The sequence below is a fragment of the Oenanthe melanoleuca genome, chromosome 1 (genome assembly GCF_029582105.1).
Source record: "Oenanthe melanoleuca isolate GR-GAL-2019-014 chromosome 1, OMel1.0, whole genome shotgun sequence".
NCBI lineage: Eukaryota > Metazoa > Chordata > Aves > Passeriformes > Muscicapidae > Oenanthe > Oenanthe melanoleuca.
Window position 1 is genome coordinate 80,140,447 of NC_079333.1, and position 22,175 is coordinate 80,162,621.

Here is a 22,175-nt window from a genome sequence, read left to right on the forward strand (position 1 = left end):
CCCATCAGTGTATTATTTGAAATGTCTTTCCCTGAAAATACTTTTTCAGTGCAACACTGTTGGTCAAATTCTTCTCTGCTCTAGTCAAGGGTAAATCTGGTGTAATCCACAATCAGAAACTTCAGTACCATGTGGAATTCATGTATGGAAGTTGCTGAACTGAAAACTCTATGAAGAGTGTAGAACACAGCACATATTTTTTGCTACAGAGGATGCTGTACCAAAGATAATTGCCCACAAGAAACAATGGAATGAGTTTCTGAGTGCATTTAGTCCATTATAGGTCGAGTACTTTTATTGTTTCCATCTTTCCAAAATTCTGGGTTTTTTTAAATTAAAATAGAGCATTGGAACAGTGTGGAGGCAAAACAATTATCAAAATGTCTACTAATTGTTTAGTTAAAATTATTTTGAAATTCATAATTCTGTATGCAAAGACAATGAATTGCCCCAAAACAAGATGGGAGCATTGAAAATAGCCCAATGAACTGTAATGCCAGGACTTTACCCTTCACTCAAAATTGAAAAGTGAAAATCCAGCTCCCTAATTAAATATATGTCTGCGTGAATGAGTGTTTATTGCATTTCTTTGCATAAGCACACCTGGCAACTGTGATAGCTGTCTGCAAGTGGTAGGAAAGTCAATCATTCTTGTCACCAAGTAAAAGATATGCTGTAAAAAAGTATTACAGAATTATAGAACAGACTATTTCACTTGGAAAAGACCTAGAACAATAATTCAATACAACTGCCTGAGCAAATCAGGATTGACCAAAAATTAAAGCCTGTTATTAAAAGCATTATCCAAATTACTCTTAAGCATCAACAGGCTTGGGGCACTGAACACCTCTCTAGGAACAGTATCAAAAGCCTTCCTAGGATCCAGAAAAACTACATTCACTACCTTCCCTTCATCCATGAGGAGGGTGACTTTATCATAGAAAGATATCAAATCAGTTAAACAGGACTTTCCCACTATGAACCCCTGTTGGCTGTGCCTGATGATTGTATTGCTCTTTACATGCCTTTCAATAGTACCCAGTATAATCTTCTCTATATTTTTTCCACAGTCTGAAGTTAGACTAACAGGTCTGTGTTTCTCTGGGTCTTTCTTCGTGCTCTTTCTCTAAACTGGAATAACACTGACAGCCTGCCAGCCAGCAGGGATCTTCCCAGATTCCCAAGACCTTTGGTAGATGATCAAGAAGGGTTCTGCCATAACTTCTTCAGGCTTCTTCAGTACTCTGGGATGATTCCCATTTGCCCCGTGGATTCCTGAACATTCAGCTGATACCACTGGTCCCTTAAAAATTCAGGGTCCCATATTTTGAGTTTGAGAAATACTTAGTGGGAAACTCTGTGAACTTTGTATGTAAAAGGCTGTGTTGCCAGCAACAAATCCAGCAGATATACTTGGGTATTGCTTTAAAAACACCCAGATAATGTTCTATCATAAAAAGATTCACTGACCAAGATCTTGGTTATTATATTTCTCTCATTTTAATTTTGACAAGGGTTTTCTTTCATGTTGCATACCAGCTTTCTTTGTCTGCAGAATAAATGTATTGATGCTATGTGTCATTCTACTAAACCTCTGATATTTATCTTCCTTTATCAACGGGCTAAACTCTCAATGACATTCTTTGACAGGCAGGCTTCCTAATTTTTAAGGCCTGGACTTTCCTAGTATTGTCAAGTTTAATAACCATGCATTTCTGCCCTTAGAATTTTAAGTGACATGATGTTATTACCAGTATGCTCTTTAGTTTAACTGATGTTTTATCAGCTGTATCTGCTGAAGACATCTATTTATATTTTTCTTTTATTACCGGAAGTAAAAAGACAGCTACAGTAAATCCCTCTTCCAGCTGAGTTTAAATACTATTTCCTCAATAGAGGAACAAATAATTTCTATGAATCATCTGCCTGCCAAGGTTACTTAGTCTCTGACAAGTCTTACTTAGAAAGTAAATAATTTTTGGCCCACTTTTTATTGTCTTTAAAGCTACCAGATGCTTTTCTCTTGCAGTGCTGAATGTTTCACATGTATCTCATGTTCTCAATGCCTGCTTTATTTTTGGAATTTCCATGCCCTCTGCCCTTCCAGAGTTGTCTATGATGTCTTCAATTTCACTGCTCAGTAAAAGTGCAAGACTAGGCTGTAGCCATCTGCTGTGACAGAGCAATCATCAACCAGTTTGGGAAGCTACAAATAGTTTGTTTGCTATTAATGCACATTACCTGCAGTTTTCACAGAAGACATCTTTGCCACAGGCAGCTCTTAGCAAAGTGTGTGTAGAGAAGTCCCAGGGTGTAGAGCAGCAGTAAGTCCTTAAAATAATGGTGTGAATTGCTGTTTCATAGACAATTTGTGCAAATAGACAAACCGGAAAATATCATAGGAGTGTGGAATGATTTAGGTTGGAAGATCTTAAAGATCATCCAGTTCCAGCCCTCCTGACATGGGAAGGGACACCTTCCACTGGACCAAATTGTTCAAAGCCCTATGTAACCTGGTATTGAACACTTTCTCCATATAGAAGATAAAAGTGTTAAATGGCACCAGTCCCAATATCAGCCATTGAGGAATAACACTTGTCAACGGGCTCCCTTTGGCTCGACCACAACTCTCTAATTATGACCATCCAACCAATTTCTTACCCATCAAATGGTCTGTCCATCAGACCCATGCCTCTTCAATTTGGGTGAAAGCCATCAAATTTGCCAGGCACCATTTGCACTTAGTGAAGCCATGTTGGATGCCATCAATCCCTTCCTTGTTTTCCATTTGCCTCAGCATACTTTCCAGGAGGACCATGCTCCATGACCTTGCCAGTTTCTGAGGTGAGACTAGCTGGCTTGTAGTTTCCCAGATCTTTCTTTTTCTCTTTTAAAAAAAGAGGGTTATGTTTCCCCTTTTCCAATCAGTGGAAACTTCTTCCTCAGCCGGCTCCCTCAGGACCTGCAGATTTATCTCATCAGGTCCCATGGACTTGGGCACCTTCTGTTTCCTTAGAATGGTCTCCAACCTAATCTTTTCCTACAGCAGGTGGTTCTTCAATCCCCCAGTACCTACCTTTGCCTTCTATTTTTTAAGCAATGTGGCTGGAAGGCTTGCTGGTAAAGACCAAGACAGAGAAGTTATTGAGCACCTCAGCCATTTCCACATGTCCATGATAACCAGGTCTCCTATTTCTTTCCTCCACATTTTCCCTAGTCTTCCTTTCATTACTGAGGTACCTATAGCAGTTTTTCTTGTTGCTTGATGTCCCTTGCCAGATTTAACTCTGTTAGGGTTTAGTTTTCCTAACCTGATCTCTGGCTGCTTGTACAATCTCTATTACTCCCAGGATACCTGTCCTTGCATCCACCCTCTATAAGGTTCTTTTTTCCTCTGTTTGTCCAGGAGCTCCTTTTTCATCCATGTAGGTCTCCTGGCATTTTCACCTGATTTATTCTTTGTCAGGATGTGCTTCTGAGCTTGGAGGAGGTGATCCTTGAATATTAATCAGTGTTTTTGGGCCACTCTTGACCTGCTGAATTTTACTGCACTGCACAGCTATAGGACCTGGTAACATGTTTAAGTACTCTTCTTGCACAACGAGGGTGTGCAAACACTTGTACAAGTACTGTCTTTGGGAAGCAGAATTGCTGAGAGGGTTTCACTCTTTGTGAGTCTGCTGCTCATCCCAGGAGGAGATGCTCACTGATAGAGTGGTACCAATGCCCCTCCTCTGGTCTCCTCTCTGCATATCTGGTGTGCTAGTGGGATGTGGGGCATTATATGCTCTGCACTCTGGAGCTGTCTGGCAACAACAGCTTTAGGACTGACCTCAACAATAGGAAATATTGAAACACTAAATTGTTTTAAAATAAATATAACTTAATTTTGTATTGTATAATATGTTCTAGATGTGACAGTTTGAGAGAAATAAAGTCTGTGATGAGAAATGACATCTTTCTTTATGGTTTCTTGAGAAAAACAGACAAGATGCTGGGCATGCTGAGCCTTCTTTAGGCCTTAAAATAGAAATTGACATCTTCAGGCAATGTAAAATTCAAGAATAATTGTTTAGAAATTAGCTTATTTAGGCTAATCAATAAGAGGGTTTAGGAGGGATAAGTAGCACCACTGGTGGGAGGAATGGGGAAAGAGTTGTAATTCCTCATAAAGCCTATATATTGCTCCATACCAAAAGAACACACACAGTCAATAAAGGTGAGCATCACTCAGCCATCAAAGTGAAAGCATTTTTCAAGAAGCAGAAGAGATCATACCCCTTGAGGGTGAACTGTAAAATACATTAAAATGACAAACTGGAGGATTAAAAGTCATAACTCTTTTCACTACTGAAACTCCTAGACTCTGAGAAAGCATTAATTTTAAGATATCAGTTATTTTCTCAAATCTCTTCCTGCTTCATGTCTTACCATTCCACATTTTCTTATACTTTCTCTTTTGGTCCCATAAACCTCTGAACATGTTAAAAACAGGAGAATAATATTGTCACCTCTCCCCTTCCCAATAAATTTCTCAATACAGATGTTGATCACACCATTTTTTCAAACCAAGTGGTCACAAAATTATATTGAGCTCAAACCATTTTTCTGAACTAAGGTGAAGTTGTTTAGCTTTGAAGAATGTTCCTGCCTGAGAATGGGTGTTAGATCTGGCTAGAAAGCCTGCCTGTTCTATTTTTGGGCTCTATACCAATTGCCCAATGAAGTCTATTACATCTTCCTACAAATTTTATTTTGCTTTTCAGGTTTTGTTTTTTCTTTTTTTTTGTTTTAATTTTATTTTCTTTGCTAAAGCAATTTAACAAAATTCATAAAACTGCCTGTTCTGGTTTTGGAATTAATTTTCTTAGTAATAGCTGCCACAGTGCTGTGCTTTGGATTTGCTATAAGAATAATCTTGATAACACGCTGATGTTCTGGCTGTTGTTAAGCATTGCTTATCCACAGTCAAGAACTGTTTATTTTCCTATGCTGGGCCAGGGAGCAGGAGCACAAGAACCTGGAGGGTGGGTGAGGAAGCATAACAGGAGAGCTGACACAAACTGGCCAAAGGGATATTCAATACCACAGAATGACACAGTATATAAAATCTAGGGAATTGTCCAATTGTCACTAATTGCTTCTAGGGGATGGACTGGGCAGCAGCCAGCAGGTGGTGAGCAATTGTATTATACATAATTTATCTATCTTCCATTGTACTGCTTTTTCTATAATTTTCATTAAAATAATAATAATAATATAATAATATTAATCTTATTTAATATCATGATAATGATTAATTATTGTTAGAATATTTTTTTCAATCATTAAATTGTTTTTATCTCAGCCCATAAGGTTTAATGTTTTTTCCTGATTCTTTCCCTCTAAGGGGAGGTGTGGGGGAGTATGAGATGGGAACCACATGGAGCTTAGTTGCTGGCTGGCATTAAACCATTTGCAAACATTTCCCAGTGAACTAAATCCACATTCTCTGGTAAATATAATATTGAAATAAGAAGTAAAATAACTCTGATCTGCTTATGAATTCAGAAGCCTGCCAAAAGCAGTTTTCTCAATTTTTCCCTAATAGATCAGATAATTTTGATTACAAAAAGACTTGTAATATTTTGGTTACTGGCTCATGATCTACAGCCATCTTCACTGTGGAGGTCTGAGCATCTTTTACTGTCATCTCTGGCAAGAAGAGGAGATACATCTTTGTCCTTTAGCTTACAAGAAATGAAGGGACAATTGATTTATAATCACTGTCAGTTCCCTGCAGACCCAAAGGGTCTCATGGAAGGCACTCAAAACCTGAAGACAGCCTCAGTTTTGTTAGCAGCACTTGTGTCAGGCTTGGTCTAATATCAATAGCTTCTCCTCAGCTCTGGGACTAGCAGAGTCAGGGAAAAACGAGTATAAACCAAGCATATGATGCAAAGAAACTAATTAAGAAAAGCAACATCAAGAACAAAACAATTCCCTCCCCCACATTACTCTTCGGATTTATTGGTGGTTTAAGTTTTTTCCTTTAATGAACTTTACTCATGTTGTGCTGAGGTTGGATAATGTCCTCTGATTCTCTCTCTTTTCTTTTTGAACCACAGATTCCTGTGCTTCTCAATCTGAGTAAAGATCCAGATGTTAACTTGCCTATGAAACCATTAATCTTCTCATTGGCCATGGGTGCATGCCTTGGAGGTAAGAGTTTATGTGAGAGAGCTGACATAAGGTAACAGCTATGCAATTATTGCATGTGTAAACTGGCACAATAGGTTCAATCATTTTACTGTGCAAGGCATATGGAGGGCCTGATTCAGCTCCTTTGACTTCAAAGCACTCCTGGATGAAGATCCCAGTCAGTTGCTGCTGCTACAATAGGATTTTTGCAGCCTGTGTTTGAAGTCTGTGTCTGCATAATCTACAGACGTACAAAGGAACAGTCCAGATGGTGCTTATAGGGTTCTGATCTTTTGTGAGAGAAAAGACAAAGATACATTTGGTTTTCAGAACAGAAAGCCATCATTGCTCATTGAAAAGATGCAGAAGATGTATAATAGCTAAGATCTGAATGCTTGATTCAAAATCTGCTGAAGTCACTGGGAGATATTCTGGCTGGTTTACAGAACTTGTTTCAGTATCCATTTTCTGACCTATTTATCACACCTCCTTGTAAGGAAAATACTTTTGGGAAGATACATTTCTTTGGGAAATGTACCTGATAATGAATCTAACAGCTATTCTTCTATGGCCCATCTTGGTATTAATTGGTATTTTGTATATTGTTAGTACTTTAGCACAAAACAAGGAGATGTTTTTTTGACTGTTTAAAATTTTTTTTAAACTAAAATGGCAGCATGTATGTACTGTAGGCCCTGGATTTTGTCTTTATTTTTATAAGAACAAAAGAGAATAGCAAAGTAGTTTTTAAATTAATACTTTCAAGGATATTTTTTAATATTTTGGAACTGGCTTGTGAAGATGTCAACAATACAACATTTCCATATAGCAAGTCCAATAAGTGCCATTAAAATGTGTAAGTTTTAAATCGGAAATAAAGTTAATTTTTTTATTTATTTTTTTTTTACTTCTTAGAATTTTAATGCTAATTATGTTGTATTGGCTGTGTTTCGATCCCTAAATATTTAGGTAGTTATGTTTATGAAGTTACAATTAATAACATGTTGCTCCACCATAGATCCACCCCTTCTTCCCCTCCACCCCCCTCCAAGCAGCTCCTGTGACTCCACAGGGATAACTAAAACCACTTTTGTATGCAATACACGTCCAGGTTTGTTTATTCAGCTAAGTGATTGCTAGTGCAAGTGACCTTAATACCTAACAGTGATTATAGTGATGTAATTTACAGATTGAATTTTAAGAGCATCTTGCAAAGGCAGGACAATTTCACACCAGTTATTCATTTGAAGAATATCTCTTTGTACTCATCATTACTCATCATTATGTTGTGACTTTAATCTCTTCCTCTTTAAAACCAGTGATTAGAATAATCAGCATATCTTCATATAGATGTTTGCCATAAAAATGTTGTACTTCTTCACTTTTTTATAGGACTCAGAGTTCTTAGAGGTCTTTTTCAACCTAAATGATACTATGATTCTGTGAATTTGTTGATCACTGAACATACTCTCATTTCATTAAATTTTCAGATAAAAAAATAGCTCGTGGAACATAAAGTTAGGCAGATTAAGCTGACACATTCTGGGATGCAGAATTGGAGCCTTTAGCAGTCTCAGCTGATTTTCCTAAACTATCAGTTATCATCGCAACCCAAATTCCTTTAATTTAATTTGCTGAAGGGATGCCTGGATTTTGAGAGACTTCTGTGTGTATGCAGTATGAGACAAAAAATAAAAATGTAAACAGAGCCATGAGAATTATTTGAATTAAAGAGATTAGAGATCCATAGAAGGTGCCTAGGGATTCAGATATGCTCCATACAAATATTTGGATAAAAGGTTAGATCATTATTAGCAAAAGCTTAAACTTTCCTGACTGTTCTCTATTAGGATAAAGCTGAGCATATGCTGAGTTATACTGGCAAATGCTGAGTTATACTGGCAAATATCTTCTAGAGGAGTATTAGGCTGAAATTTAATATGCTTCTGATTTTCCACTGATGAAGAGCTAATGGACAGGAGCTTATTGTTGGAGAAAAGAAGTGTGTGAAAGCTTTAGCTTTAAAAGATGCAGCCTTGAAAAGTGGGGGAAATAGGGCTTTTCTTTCTTAAAAAAAAAGTGCTGATGGTCCTTAAAAGATAATTTCCAAAAGAGAATTCCCATCATCCCTGAAGTGTGTGAAGGGATCCTCAAGGTAGGCTAATGCAGTTGCAGAAGGAGTAGATGACAATGATATCATTACTGCCTGGTGCTTAGGGCAAAAGATTGGATCTTATCACTGCTTATGCAACCAAGGGAACTTGACAAACAAGATATTTTGTAGAAGATTCTTATGAAGAAATAGATTACAACTACATATTATAGGCTTAGCTGTTTAGTACATAATGCAGAATTTAATTTCTGGTAATTTGATAACATTTCTGTAGCTCAGGGTAAACACTACTAATGTGTCTGTAAAGGGAGCATCGGCATTTGTGCCTGTCTAGGAAAACGGCATCCATTTTCTCCTAAAAAATTTCCCTGGTTGCAATTACTTTTTTCCTTTTGCCACAAACTGCACAGGCAGCTACATATTTGGAAGATGATAGGATGAGAAAAGGCTGTAATTTTCCTTCATTGCTTTAGCTGTTGTTCTGGAAATGAAAGAAGGATGGAGTCAGTCTCAAATAAGATGAAAAGACCTTTGATGGTATAACTGCCACTTTGTTGTCATTGTCTCCCAAAAGAGAGCTGCTGCTGCTAAATTTCAGTCTTTCATGGCCTGGTGCTCAGACAAAGGAGTAAAGGAATATTGCATAGATGCTCCTTGTTCTGTGAAATGTGTCTTTGAAGGTGAGAAGGGATGAAAAATCCTGTCTCTTATCAAGAAAGCCAAGTTCAGTGATGACCATGATGAGTTCCTGGTGAGAGAGTCATAATTTCAAATTCTTTGGATGTTCTTCGTAGTTGGCCTGTTCTTTTTGGCAAAAATTTTCTTGTCCAGGTCAGGTCAATCTTACATAGTTGAGAAATAAACATGACAATTTTCCAGGGAACCTGGTTGTGGAAAGTTAGATCTGGAAAGTTAGAAAGTAGTAAGTTAGGAGTCAGGCTGCTCCAGCCTCTATATTTGGTGATGGAGACAGCAAAACGACCAAGGTGTTTATTCATGCACTGAAATTGCCAGATGATCTCTGCAGAGCATGTTGGAGCCCCTCATATGTCTGAGAGAAGTTCCCAAGGACAGGTGAAATGAATTCAGGCTTTTGGGGATTTTGGTTAGTTAGATTTTCTGGATGTTCACCAACCTTATTTATTCACATCTTTTTCTGAGTGTTAGTGGTGAGGCTGACTAAGCACCTGGAAAAATTTTGTTGCTCATGGAGTTTTTTTCATGTGTGATCTGCCAGTATTTCAATTACATGTTAACAATGAAGGGAAAGAAAACAGGAAATATTAAGGGTAGTGAAGGAAGTAAACAAGGAAGAAACTTCTGGGGCATTCTGATGAATCTGTATCTGTAGAACTTTTGCATGAGAGGGCACTTACTAAAGCTTCATTCATTAATATTTTGTATTCTACTACTTGATGGAATTATTACACTCTGGAGACTGAGTTTTATGTGGACCTTCCAATACCACCAAGGGAATGCTGAAATTCTGGAGAGCAAATGAAGGTTGCTAACTACAGCAATTTCAGAATAAGAGGAACTGTAATTGCACTTTTTATTTTGGCTCATGACTTTTAAAAGAGCATAAAATAGGGATTCAACTTAAAATGAGTAAGTGTATAGTCAGAAATTCACCTGTTAAGATTGTTCAATTATGTAGAATGAGACTATTTACTGAATTGAGAGGTTATAGCTAAGGTATTATTTCAGGGGTTTTTCTTCATTTGACATTTAAAAACTGGCATTTATTTGCCTTTTTTTCTCTTTCTCTTTTTTTTTTCATGATTTATAAAAGGTATGCTTTCAGAAAAAAAACCAAAAGAAAAAATTAATTTTTGAAATTTCCTACCTTCTGAAATCTCTGTTGCTAGCATAGAAAAGTGCAAAAACTCTGCTGCAGTGACTATTAGTGTGGTCCAGAGGAGATATTTTTTCAATGTATAGTTTTGTACTATTTTCTTTTTCCATATATTTTCCTGAAGGACAACACCTGAAAGTCATTACTGTTGCAATTCTGCAGAAATAGACAGTTTCTGGGATGCATTCCGCTGTGCAATTCTGGCCACACAACCCAGTCACAGGCTCTATGTCAAGACAGAAGGCAGGAAGAGAGGATAGCTGGCACTTCTCTTCTAACCTTACAGGGTCAAAACCCAGGTGTGAATAAAATTCGTTATCCACAGGACATTGTGCTAATTACAGCTATTGCAGCCATCCCACAGTGTAGCTAAACAGTGGGATTTCTCTCAATAGTCCAGTGCTGTAGCTGTTCAGCCTCTCAGCAGCCCTTCTTTGGTCCCTGGTGCAGATGGGGCCTTGCACAGTGGAATATCACTGATTTATTATTCCTGCAGATTCTGCTCAATAAAATCCTAAACTAGGTTTAAAGCCTCAGACACACTGAAGGTATAAAGCTAAAAATATTGTTTATATTCATAAACCAACCCTCCTTCTCTGCAATATGAAGAAAAGTTATATCTTTCAGAAAACATAAAATGCAATAAATATGTGATAATTAGCATTATGAAAAACTGTAGCTACTTTACTGTTCTTTTATAGTTACAATAGATCAAATTTGTAAAACACTTTTCAATTTGAAAGATTTAATGCACGGTGTAAAAATATAGCTGTTATTTAGGAGGAGCAGTATTCAGCTTTGGTTTTGATCTTTATTGTTGTATAAAATGTGTAATTGAAACTGTGGGAAATTTTTTTGGTAGAAATAATATACCTACCTGAGCTTGATTTTAACCAGGACATGAATATTGGAAGATCCTTTTGGTTCTAAAAGAGCCTTTTAATGACAAGAAATCCTGGGGCTCAATTCTATGTGTTATGGGCAAGACAGTTCTGTTTAATATATATTTTTTTCCAATATAAAACTCAATCCAAATAAAAGGGTGGTATTTTAGGGAATGAGAGCAATCTTTCAAAAGATAAAGGATGTTGCTGCTCTTGACTTTGAAAGGCAGGCAAATCAAATAGGGCAATTTAAGAAATACCTCATAGTTTTTATTTAAAGACCTCAGGGCAGTCTTTAGCAACATTATACCTTTAAATTGTACATATCTAGAAGAAGGCTTTTTGTATGTCTTTCACTAATATCTAAGTTGCTTTCTAAATGTACTTTGCATTGTTTCTGTGATGTTTGCACTGATTCATTCAACAGTGGCTGCTGTCCATGGTATTACTCTATTCTTGTTCTTAATATAGAGCTCATTCAGATGTTACCTGAAAGTTTTGTTGTAGTGTGAAAAACATTGGATATAATCATGAGGACTCTTTTCACTCAGCTTATACCTGAGTGCCCAAACTGTCCTCTTGCTGTTTTCTGTAACCTCCTATAAAAATCCAGTTGCTGCTTTCCTTAGTTCTTTCATGCCATTCAACCTCTGAGCTATATTCATGCTTTTAGAGTGTGAAGTTCTTAGAGCTCAGTAGTGCTGAAAAGTCCTTGGTGTGAGACCCAGGCTTGTTTCCAGACTCCCTGCAACTAAAGGATATTCTCTGAGATTGCCAAAGATTGTCCTCTGGGATGTGGGAGACATGAAGAAGAAAATGTTGAACCTAAACTGTAAAACCAGCCAAAAGTGAGTGGATCCATTTGACAGACATATATTTGTCTGTATGAAGGCAATATCAGAGACCAGTTTGGTTTTAAGATATGGAGTTAATATGGAAAATAACCCCAATATTGAAGCCAGTATAATTTTTTCAGCAAGGACATTTTTCTAAGCTTGGAAAGAGTTACCTTGGCAGACATGCACATGTAGATGTATGTATGTCATAAAGGGTGAAATATGAAGCATATGGGGTAAAGGATGCTGTTTCACCTGCACTGATGAGGATTTATAGTTTCTATGGCAAATCTTAGATTTTGAATTGGACATAAGACAGCTATGTATAATATTGATTTAGAAAATAAATTTATACTGAACGCCAAAGTCACTTGATTATAATGCTAGCATTACTGATAAATTTGAAATGCTTCTAATAATGGTTTTCAATCTGTGTAAAATTGCAGTTTTTACTGCAAGTTATAAAGTTCTGCAAATTAGGGATAGGATAATGATCAGACATGGCATTGGGGCTCCTACGAAGTTTGTGTGGAGGTGCATTTAATTTTCTTTACTTGCTTTGTGCATTTCTTTATCATAAACGGCAGAAGGTTCTTTCCAGACACCTTAGCCACTTCTGTTTTCAGAATTACATGGAATAGGCAAACTGATTTTGTTGTATCAGTGGGTTGTTGCAGTATGAGAATACAGACTCTTAATAGCTGTCAGCAGAAGAGGAATATTCCTCTTAGTTAGAAGGTAGCACTTGGACTATCACACAGAACAAGGCAGGGAAGCTGCAGCAAAACTCCAAACACTTAAGGCAGAATATAATCCTGGATTATCTACTTTTCTTCCTCTGCAGACACTTTCCAGGCAATGCTGCATCTTCTGCACTTGAGGAAGAAATTGAGAAATAATATAAATATAAATCATATTGATTTATATTGACAAATCAGACACTCTGTATGACACTAAAGAAAATCATAATCATGCTCTAGATATTATTTATATGGATATTGATAAATCTATTTAGCACAGTTATCTTCAAAGTATATTATGATAAAGTAAAGAATAATGTTCTCTTATGCCAGATTTCTGTATATGAAACAGTTTTTCAATATTTGGTCCCCATTAACATGATATGTGGCAAAGCTGTGAAACTGAGACATAGTCTGAGTCTTTGAATCTAAAAATCAGAGATGAAATATGTACAGCATTAAAAATATGAAATATGTGCAGTATTAAAAGCATTAACTGAAAGCTACTTGAATATGTGTCTCAGGGCATGGGGGAATGGTGTGTCAGACTACTGGCACTATCCATCATTATAATGGTATTTTTTACACTTGCACTGGGTAGATTGACTCAGAGGAGAAAAGTGGCTTTAGTGACCAACTCAAGTTTTATGTATTTTTTATAGATGTCTGGATTTCATAGAAGTTTATGGATTTCTTTAGGTCACTAAAATAACAAGTGCAGGATGTTCAGCAACTCACCTTATTTTTTTCACACTTCTGGTAGAAAAATGACAAATTTAAATTTCACCTTTTCCTCTCATAGCAAAAAGTAAACAATGAGCAGTCACTAGTGTAATTCTTATACAACTATCCTGCTTCTGTAGTGGTGAGAAAAAGGGGTAAATTTCACCTTATTGAAACCATTAGGTTGGATGCAGTTCAATGAACTTTCTTGATTATTGAACTCAAAACTTTCATTCATGTTCTTTCAATTTTTTCTCTTACAATGTCCAAGTTTATGCATTTATGTAGAAATACACCATTCAAAATATTTCCAAATAAGTAAAATTAAAAATGTTGGCATCATAAGGCTGTGTTTTATCACAAATAACAGTATGAAATGAGCTCATGCATGCCTATGACTTGATGTTGCTTTTAGGGACTGCTACTGTTCAATTGGCCATGATTCTCTTCATTGATGACAAAAATATTCGAGACTTGTGGACGTTGAACAAATGAATATAAATGTGGGGATTTTTTGTTTTGTTTTGTTTTTTTAATGAGGCAAATCTGTATTACTTTTGTGTGAAACTGAAAATTTATGAAAACTGTGAAGTCTGTCTTCTATAAAGCTAATCAAAACCAGAACTGGTCAGTGTTCATGATTCACTACAGCAAAAAGCAGGGCTGAGAATCCGCACCCTAAAATTATTCATGACTCTGGAAAACTCCTTGTTTCAGAAAGAGAATCCTTGTCTGGACAAAGCAGAACAGCTGTCCTGTGTAAAACTGGGCCTGTCACAGATGCTTGTTAAAGGCTAGGGAAAAGCTGTTCTCATAGCTTTTAGGATAGTCTTTTAACATTTGCATTAGCTGTCCAGAGATACAGGAGAGAGAAAATGCAGAAGGCCTCTTGGTTAAGCACAGGTATAGCTTGTTCTCCCCTATTAGGGCAAGTGGAAGGGAAATGGTCTGTAATTCTCACAGCAAAATAAACTTTTCTGTTACCCATCCACTTGGTTTTTACCCAAGGTATTATCGCCTTTATATTCAAGGAAGTTACTGTTATGATGGCTGCTTATGCTAGGCCAAAAAGCTTTATTAGTGATAATCCCTTCCCTTTGATTTCTCAGTGCTTTGAGTAATAAACACTAATCCTGCCAGGCACTTTGAGTTGATTTTTCCAGCAAATGTATTAATGCAGCAAACAAAAGGTTTAGGCTTGCTCTTGAGAGGGCAATGCTAAAGGGGCTCCTGAGAACCAACAGCATTTAGATATAATAGATGGGCTGCTGACAAGTAAAAATCAATAGCTGAGGATGAGGCTTGAAGTTGTAGGACACACATTATTGATTCAAACTCTCTCCCTTTTCTTGCTGTGATTCTAATCTGATTTCCCAGCCTTTCTTTCAGTAAGCCTAATTGGTTCTCCCAGCATTGGTCCTCAGTGCATTGCAGGTTAGAGTGACTTGGGCAAACTCTGTCTACTGAGGAAGAGGCTGTCTGGCCCATGAGAGGTGCACTGTGTGTGGTGTGCAAGGTCTGGGTTCAGATTGGGCAGTGTCTGAAGGAGCCATGCAGCACAGGGCAATAGCTGAGTGATGGGTTGTGTGGAAGTAACTACAAATGGAAGAAGGCTGGGAGAAGTGGGGCTGGAGGACAGTGCAGGTATCAAATCAGGCTTACCAAACCTTGTCAACATCTTCCTTCTTCTAGGTCTAAGTTAGCTGGGGATAAAAAGGCACGTTTTAATTTGTGGGGCTTGGATATTTCTTGATAGATTTATTCTTAACTAAAACTGTTAAATACTGTCTTACACTTGGGGTTGATTTCACATACCCTAAAGATATTCAAAGTTATTTGCCTTGAGAAATATCAGAAAGAAACTCTTATATCACCTTTTCTAGAAAGAAGTAATAGAAGACTTTCTACTTTTTTTCTGAAATGACTGTGCAAAGCTAGGAAAAAAAATTATGATCTGTGAGGGTTCCTCCACTGTTTTCTTCTGTGTAGCATAAGCAGCTACTTAGAATTACTATTTTTTCATTAAGAAAAATGTATCATGCTTATGAACTATTAAGCATAGTTAGTATTGACAACAGTGTGCATAGTCTGTTAGCAATAAAAAGAAGAAAATATATTCGATTAAAATGTATTACTTCATAGTAATCACATACTATTGACATTAGAAATATAACAATTCATTGTAGTAAATCCAGTTTCTCAGTAGCTACCTGCCTTGTGATTAAAGGTGAGTAGGAGTCATCAACAAAGTTACAATAGGAGTCCTCAGAACAGATTGGTTATTGTAATGTGTTGATACAGTTGATCCATGTTATTTTGTTTTGAGAGAGCAGGAGCCTTTTTTAAGTGGAATTGTTTTTAAAATTGCAGATGATGTGAAGATGAAGTGAAGGCTGGGTGAAGTCCTAAAAAATGTCTATTCTTAATTTGCACCAACCAGAATGAATTTAATGTGTACATTAACATAGTCTTCAGTTTTCCATGATTCAGAAGGTCATGGTGTTGCTGTTCCGCTACTGAATTAAACTCGTGCCGTGGAGACAGATGTTCCTGGGAGGTGAAACAAAAGTTTGCCTCTGTTGTTAACTTGAGAGCAGTTCTTTGAAACTTGCTGAGCCAGTGCCTAATTAAACTGCACATGCACTCCAAACAAATGAAAAAGTAATGCTGCTCCTCACAGATAACATTTAAGGTGACGATTTCTTCTCAAGTGAAATCTGCTTGGGGAAATCAATTCACTGCTGAAGCAGAAACTCTTTCCATAATACTTCATTATGTGAAGGCATTACTAGAGCCCATACAGTATAGGAGAGCTCGTGCTGTTTGGAGATCTCGGCTGTATCTAGTCAGAGCCGTGGGACAAGCTCAGTTTCAGTCTTATTTCTTTAATTTGAAGCCAGAGCTATATTCCTTGTCTGCAGTAACATTGTTCTGAGAGTGATGACTGGTTTTGCTACACATAGAGCAGAAATCTCTTATGGAATGTTTGGATGCTGTAGACTGGTGATTAGTTTGGAACTGAAAATTCCTGAAGTGTTCCTTCCTGACTCTAATTACATCTAGCTGCATTCATTTGTTCTGTTTTCAATTAAGCCACACGCCTTGTGCCTTGGCATTCTCATGGCAGTACCTACCAGGAAAGCTGTTGTTCCAAGTTCAGTTTTGTATTTTTAAACATGCATTAAAGTAATTAGGATACACTTTGAGGTAAAGAGAGAGATGGCAAGGGAAACGAGATGTACTGTTCCTACTGACCAATGCTAGACACTATTTTTTAAAGGTTTCTGTTCCTCTTATGATGTTAATCATTCTTTTTTTCTCTACACCTAAAGCACATGTGGGGCAGGTTTTCTGTCTGTAAAAAGAAGCTGAGGTTACAAATAATTCTTGGTGTCTCACAAGGATGATACAATAGTTTTATGATCAATTGGATGCACTCTTGTATTGATGTGCAGTTTCACCAACGTCCATAGAACTCCTCAGAGACAGCCAGGATCTCTGCACTGAGCTCCAGCCCCTTTGCAGTGTCAAAGCCTTTAAAACAGCAAGCAGGAAGCAGGTCACTCAGCATAGCTCCTAGGAGAGCAGAAAGAAGGGAATTTAAAAACCAAAGAGGGAGAATTAAAATGTCTATTTGGGACTAGAGGGAGTGGGTGTAGAATGCTTTCCTCATCTCAAGAAATCTCCAAGATTTCTGTCTCTTCCTTATTCCATAGTGGCATCTGCTCAAGAGCTGTTGGAGGCTGCTGATGAGAAAATAAAACCAGTCTACCTTTCTTAATAGGTGTTGCTTAGGCCACTCACCTGAGACAATAGATACCTTTGTTCAGATCTCTGCTCCAGGATGAAAACTTGTTTGCTGCCTAATGTGTGTTGATAATAATTAACCATCCTGGAATAAATAAGAATCGTGCATTTTCTTCGGACTCAATTGAAAAAAAAATCTTTTGGAAAGCTTTGGCTTTCATGAAATCAAATCAACTAAAAATAATAATAAAAAAGTCCTGAGTGACTTTTGGGATTTAGTTTTTTTCCTCAGAGTTGTTGCTCTGTCACTGTAATGGCCAATCACAAACATCTGAACTATAGCACTTCATTTTTATTGAATTTAAGAGTGTTATATTATTTTTTAAGAATATTTTTAGATGTGTGCTAATTTTGTTTGCACCCTCAGATGCAGAAGGCCATAACAGTACCATGTGTGAATACTTTGGGGGAATAATTCTGCCTGTATTCTGAGATAATTTTTGATATACTGATCTCTGGGTGACCCGAAACATTTACTGAATTAAAACAATTAACCAGAGCATTAATTACATTATGATCTGTTTCTCTCAAAGTCAGACTAGAAGAGTTTCCATGGAGCTAAAATTTTTAACAAAACCAAAAAAAGAAGAGTAACTACATGCCAACAGGAGGAAAGGAAGACTTCTTAGAATAATGGATTGTTAATGTAGTGATGTATGGCAAAAGAGATGACTTAACAAAGCATAAAAAAATTTCTCTTAGATTTTTACCTCCTTTGTTCAAAACTTCAGTTAAAGAACAGCATGTAGGAGTCACTGTCACTTCCTGAGTCGTGCCTTAGATCAGAAACATTTGCAGAAGCCATCTGCTTTGTGGAAGTCAAGTATGCAGCATGTCTAAGTCTGAGGAATGACTCATGGGAATGATACATAAAATGGGTCGGTCTTTCTGAGCTCTGAATACCTAACTTCTATACATTGCCAGATTGTTAAAAGCTTAGAGAAAATGAAGAAATAAATTAATTTCTGGAAAAGGCTTGGGAGAAGAGAAGTGAGGATAGATGCACATTATAAACGTGGCAAATTATTTTTCTTGTGTTCCTCTCCTATTGGGGCTTATATAAGGTAACTTGGTAAATGAAATTATGCTCCCTTATTTATTGAAGAACAGTGGTGATTAGGTAAACAAAGTCTGTGATCCTTTTGCCTTGGGAGAGAGATGTGAAACAGATCCATTCTCCTCCATTATCACAGTTACTGTGTTTTAAATTTCTATTAAAAAACCCCAAACAAATCCTACAAATTAATTAGTTTATCAATAAAAAACCCACTACATTGTCAATATCAAGCTGACATTGAAAAAAGTCATCCATTTTTCTTAGCATCCTCAATCTATCTCATTTTTTCACCTCATCTGATGGTCCCTTCTAGTTCTAAGCTAAAACTAAATTCTAAAACTAAAAATCAAAAAGTTTATCTGAATGCAGGTCTCTGGTGTTATTTTCTGTGTTCCTTCCCTATTTTTCTGGCCTAAGTAGAACCAGGGAATAATACCAGGCATATATTTCAAAGCATGAAGCTATTTATAGGATGTGGAGGTATTGACTGCATGTTTCTTTCCAAGCCTGTACAACAGAAATTGATTTTTCATTTGTAACAAGTCCATCTTAGGATTTTAACACAGAACAAACATAAGAAGAGTAAGAAAGAGAGCACAACTATAAACGGGTCTTTGTTTTGTGAACTGCAGGTAATGGAACATTGATTGGAGCATCTGCAAATGTTGTTTGTGCTGGAATTGCTGAACAGCATGGTTATGGCTTCTCTTTCATGGAGTTCTTCAGGTACAGTTTTAAACTTCTCACATTCAATCTGATTTTTTTTCTCTCTCTAAGAAAACAATGAAGCTTCTAAGGAGAAAAATCTATAGAAATGGTCTTTAAAATAGACTTGTGTTTCTAATTTGGTTTTGGCAACAGAAATGCAGGTGGAAGGCAGATCATTTATTTTTGTATAATGTTGACAGAATGCATGAAGCTGGTGGGAGCACAGTGGAACTCTAGGAGAAACAAAGGCTCTGACATTCCAGCTTTGATCACCTTCAATCTTCAGCTTTGTAGAAATTGTAAATTGTTGCTTTGTTTTAAAATGCAGTTTAAATCTAGTTTCTCTTCTGCACATTTTCATGGATATTCTATGATCAGGAGAAACTGGAATTTGCTTGTTTAGACTGAGTTGATTTTTACTCCATGATCCCACAAGTGAACTCTTTACTTAAATGTAATTACTTCTGACCAGCTGCTTAGGAAATATGAATGAAAGTGTGATGAGGAGCCAGTAATAACTCAAGTTCTTGCTTAATAATTGTTTAATTAATAATTAATAGATTTTTTAATAATGGAGTTTTCTTTGCAGATCATTCATCAGCAGGTTTTTAAGGGACCGCGTGTATTTAATGCTTACAACAATTTAGCATTTTTCCAAATATTTCCAGTTTTTGAGACTGTGGTTGAAAGATGTAAGTGAAAACTGGCAAATTGAGGATGAAATACAAAGTTCAAGTTTAAAGTGTTTTTGATTTAGCTAAAACATAACTCCTTGCTTCTTTCTTCTGCATATTTAGAGCAAAGGATACTGTTAAGCTCACACCAATTTACTTTATCTCTTTACTTTTTTTACATTGTTTACTATAGTTTCTCAGCTCTATCAGCTTTCTGCTAAACTTTTTGCCTCAAAGCCCTCTAACCTAATATGATTAATCATACAGGATTTTCTAGAGCCAGGCTAATGACAACCATAAAAAGAAAGGTGGTCCAAAGTGCTGTTGCTAAAATCCAAGCTATGAGGATGTGCTGCTCATAGCACAGTTTAGTTCTTCACCCACAGTCTTCTGATTATATGTTTTAGAAAGGCAGATGCCTATGAAATCAAAGTCTTGGTTGTCAGGATCTTTGAGAGTGCAGAACAAGCTTATGTAGTACATAGTAATAGCTAGCAGGTTTCCTGGAGGTCAAGCCCTTGCACAAAAAAATGGTAATGCAATAATAATGGTCTTGTGGATTTTACTGTTCATTATTCACAGATTTTTACCTTGGCATTTGGAGATTTTACTTGTATGTAACATAAACAGTGTGTCCTCTATGTAGATTTTGTAATAAAATGTTCTTCTATGAGGCTGCCTGAAAAAACAAAGATGTAAAGCCTGGCTAATCTCTTCAGCAGTGTTTACTGGAATGTATTCTTTGGTAAAACTGATGACAGTAGACAGATGCTCTGAAATTGCCTTCTATACATATGCTTTTGGTGGAAGCAATTACTGGGAAAGACTATAGCCACCTTGAACGAAGATGTGAGAACAGAATCCATGGTGATCTCAGGGAGATGGCAATGAATATTAATTAGAAGAAGGAACATAAAAATCCACTTTTTCTGGCTGCCTTTTAATCAGTGAGCAGTCAGATCATGAGCTTCTTCACAATTTGTTAGGAAAATATTTGTTTCAGTCAAATGCTCACAAATTTAAATATTTTAAGGCTTCTCCTGTCATCAAGAGAAGTTTTGTATATCCCTTGAGGATTTTGGTTTTGCTTACTTTTATTTATGAAGGTTGCCTCAAAGTGTGAAGTGAATTTTCTGCATTTCTTCCCTGTTTGCTCAGGATGACTCAATAGGTTTCACATCCCCACTGAGGGATCCTCTGTAGTGCTTCTCCCAGTAGAGAGACAGATTTTTACTCTCTCATCTTGCAAACCCCTGTGAGTCACCAGAGAAAAATCATGGATAGCTTGTGTTTGAAGATGATGACCCTCTGCTGACTTACTTTTGTTAAGATGTCTTTCTATCAGCCTGAGCTGGTGTTCTGCCCTTCCCAAATGTCTCTGCACAGGAAGCCCTTTCCATGTGTGTCTCAAGAGCTGCCTGGTGTCATACAGCGGAGTACTCTGCTTCCAATACACTTCCTTCCTAGCTGCATGCTAAGCCAAATCATGAAAAGGTGTTTAAGGAGGGGCTTTGCTAGAAGCAGCTTTTTTGAACACCAAGTTTTGACACAGTGGTCTGTAGGAGGAATTCCAGACAGGGTTGGTAAGCATGTCTGATGGGTACAGAGGGGGAGATTCTGTGGAAGCTGTGGATTCCTCATGGTGAGAGGCAGCATGATGACTCTCTATGCAGGGAGAGAAAAAGGCAAGAAGCAGGTTCCAGCTCTGTAAGAGGGTTTATGGCCTCATGACCTTTCCTCTGTGTGTCTGCACAGTGGCACTTGGTGTGGTTTGAGGTTCCTTTTCTCTTTTTAAGAAGGTAGCAGAGGCAACCCAGCAGATGTGTTATGCAATGCCATTCTGCTGCCCAGACAAAGCCAGAGGTGAAAACTTGCCTAGAATGCTTGATGTGCTTCTCTCTGGAGTGCCTTCCTCGGAAGACATCCTGTGCTGGGGAGGTGTGTCTCTATGACCATGAGTGCTTTAGTCTTTCAGACACTTCTCTAGACTCCTAGGGAAACCTCCCCATCAGAACAACAACTTCTTTCCCTGGATCAAGTCCTGCTGCCTCAAGGACCTGGTCCTCCACAGATGTGTTTTACCCAGAATTCATTCATTCTTGTTCCCTTCTCTGACATTACCCATCAACACATGTAGAAACACTGTCTGAAACATGTCTGAACACTGCTCACAAGGGAAAAAACAAGATTGCCTATGAGAAAAGATAATTTGGTTGCCATGAATTCTACTTGCTGCTTCCAGACCTTGTGAGCTTTTTCAATTATTCATTATGTTCCACTGAAATAAAAAGATTCATATGTCATTTAGAATATACAATATTATAATAAGTTTATTTATCACCATGAAAATATTTTTATCTTTGAATCTGTTAGACATGATGGTAGAAAAACAAAAATGGTCTCGTACTGGTATACCAACAGCAAAGGGAAGAATAGGGGACATATGAGCCTCATTGAATGGGGAAAGGACCTGCTGACAAAGGATGTGAAAAAGACAGAAGTTCTCAGTGTGATCAGCTGCACTAAGTCCTGCTAGAGAGCAGTCACTAATGCTGCTCCCCAGGCTTCTTGTGAGTCCAGTAGTGCCTTCCAAGCTCA

The 22,175-nt window shown here is 37.3% G+C and overlaps 1 protein-coding gene across 2 annotated transcripts in view; it reads left to right on the forward strand.

Annotated features, from left to right (window-relative positions):
• The window catches only part of OCA2 (OCA2 melanosomal transmembrane protein), a 183,289-nt gene that overhangs the window by 126,044 nt on the left and 35,070 nt on the right, over positions 1-22,175 (forward strand). For both annotated transcript variants that reach the window (XM_056489564.1, XM_056489573.1), the window contains exons 24-25: positions 6,108-6,201; positions 18,828-18,921. In XM_056489564.1, coding sequence (XP_056345539.1) covers positions 6,108-6,201; positions 18,828-18,921 — 188 coding nt within the window. The remainder of the gene's footprint in view (positions 1-6,107; positions 6,202-18,827; positions 18,922-22,175) is intronic.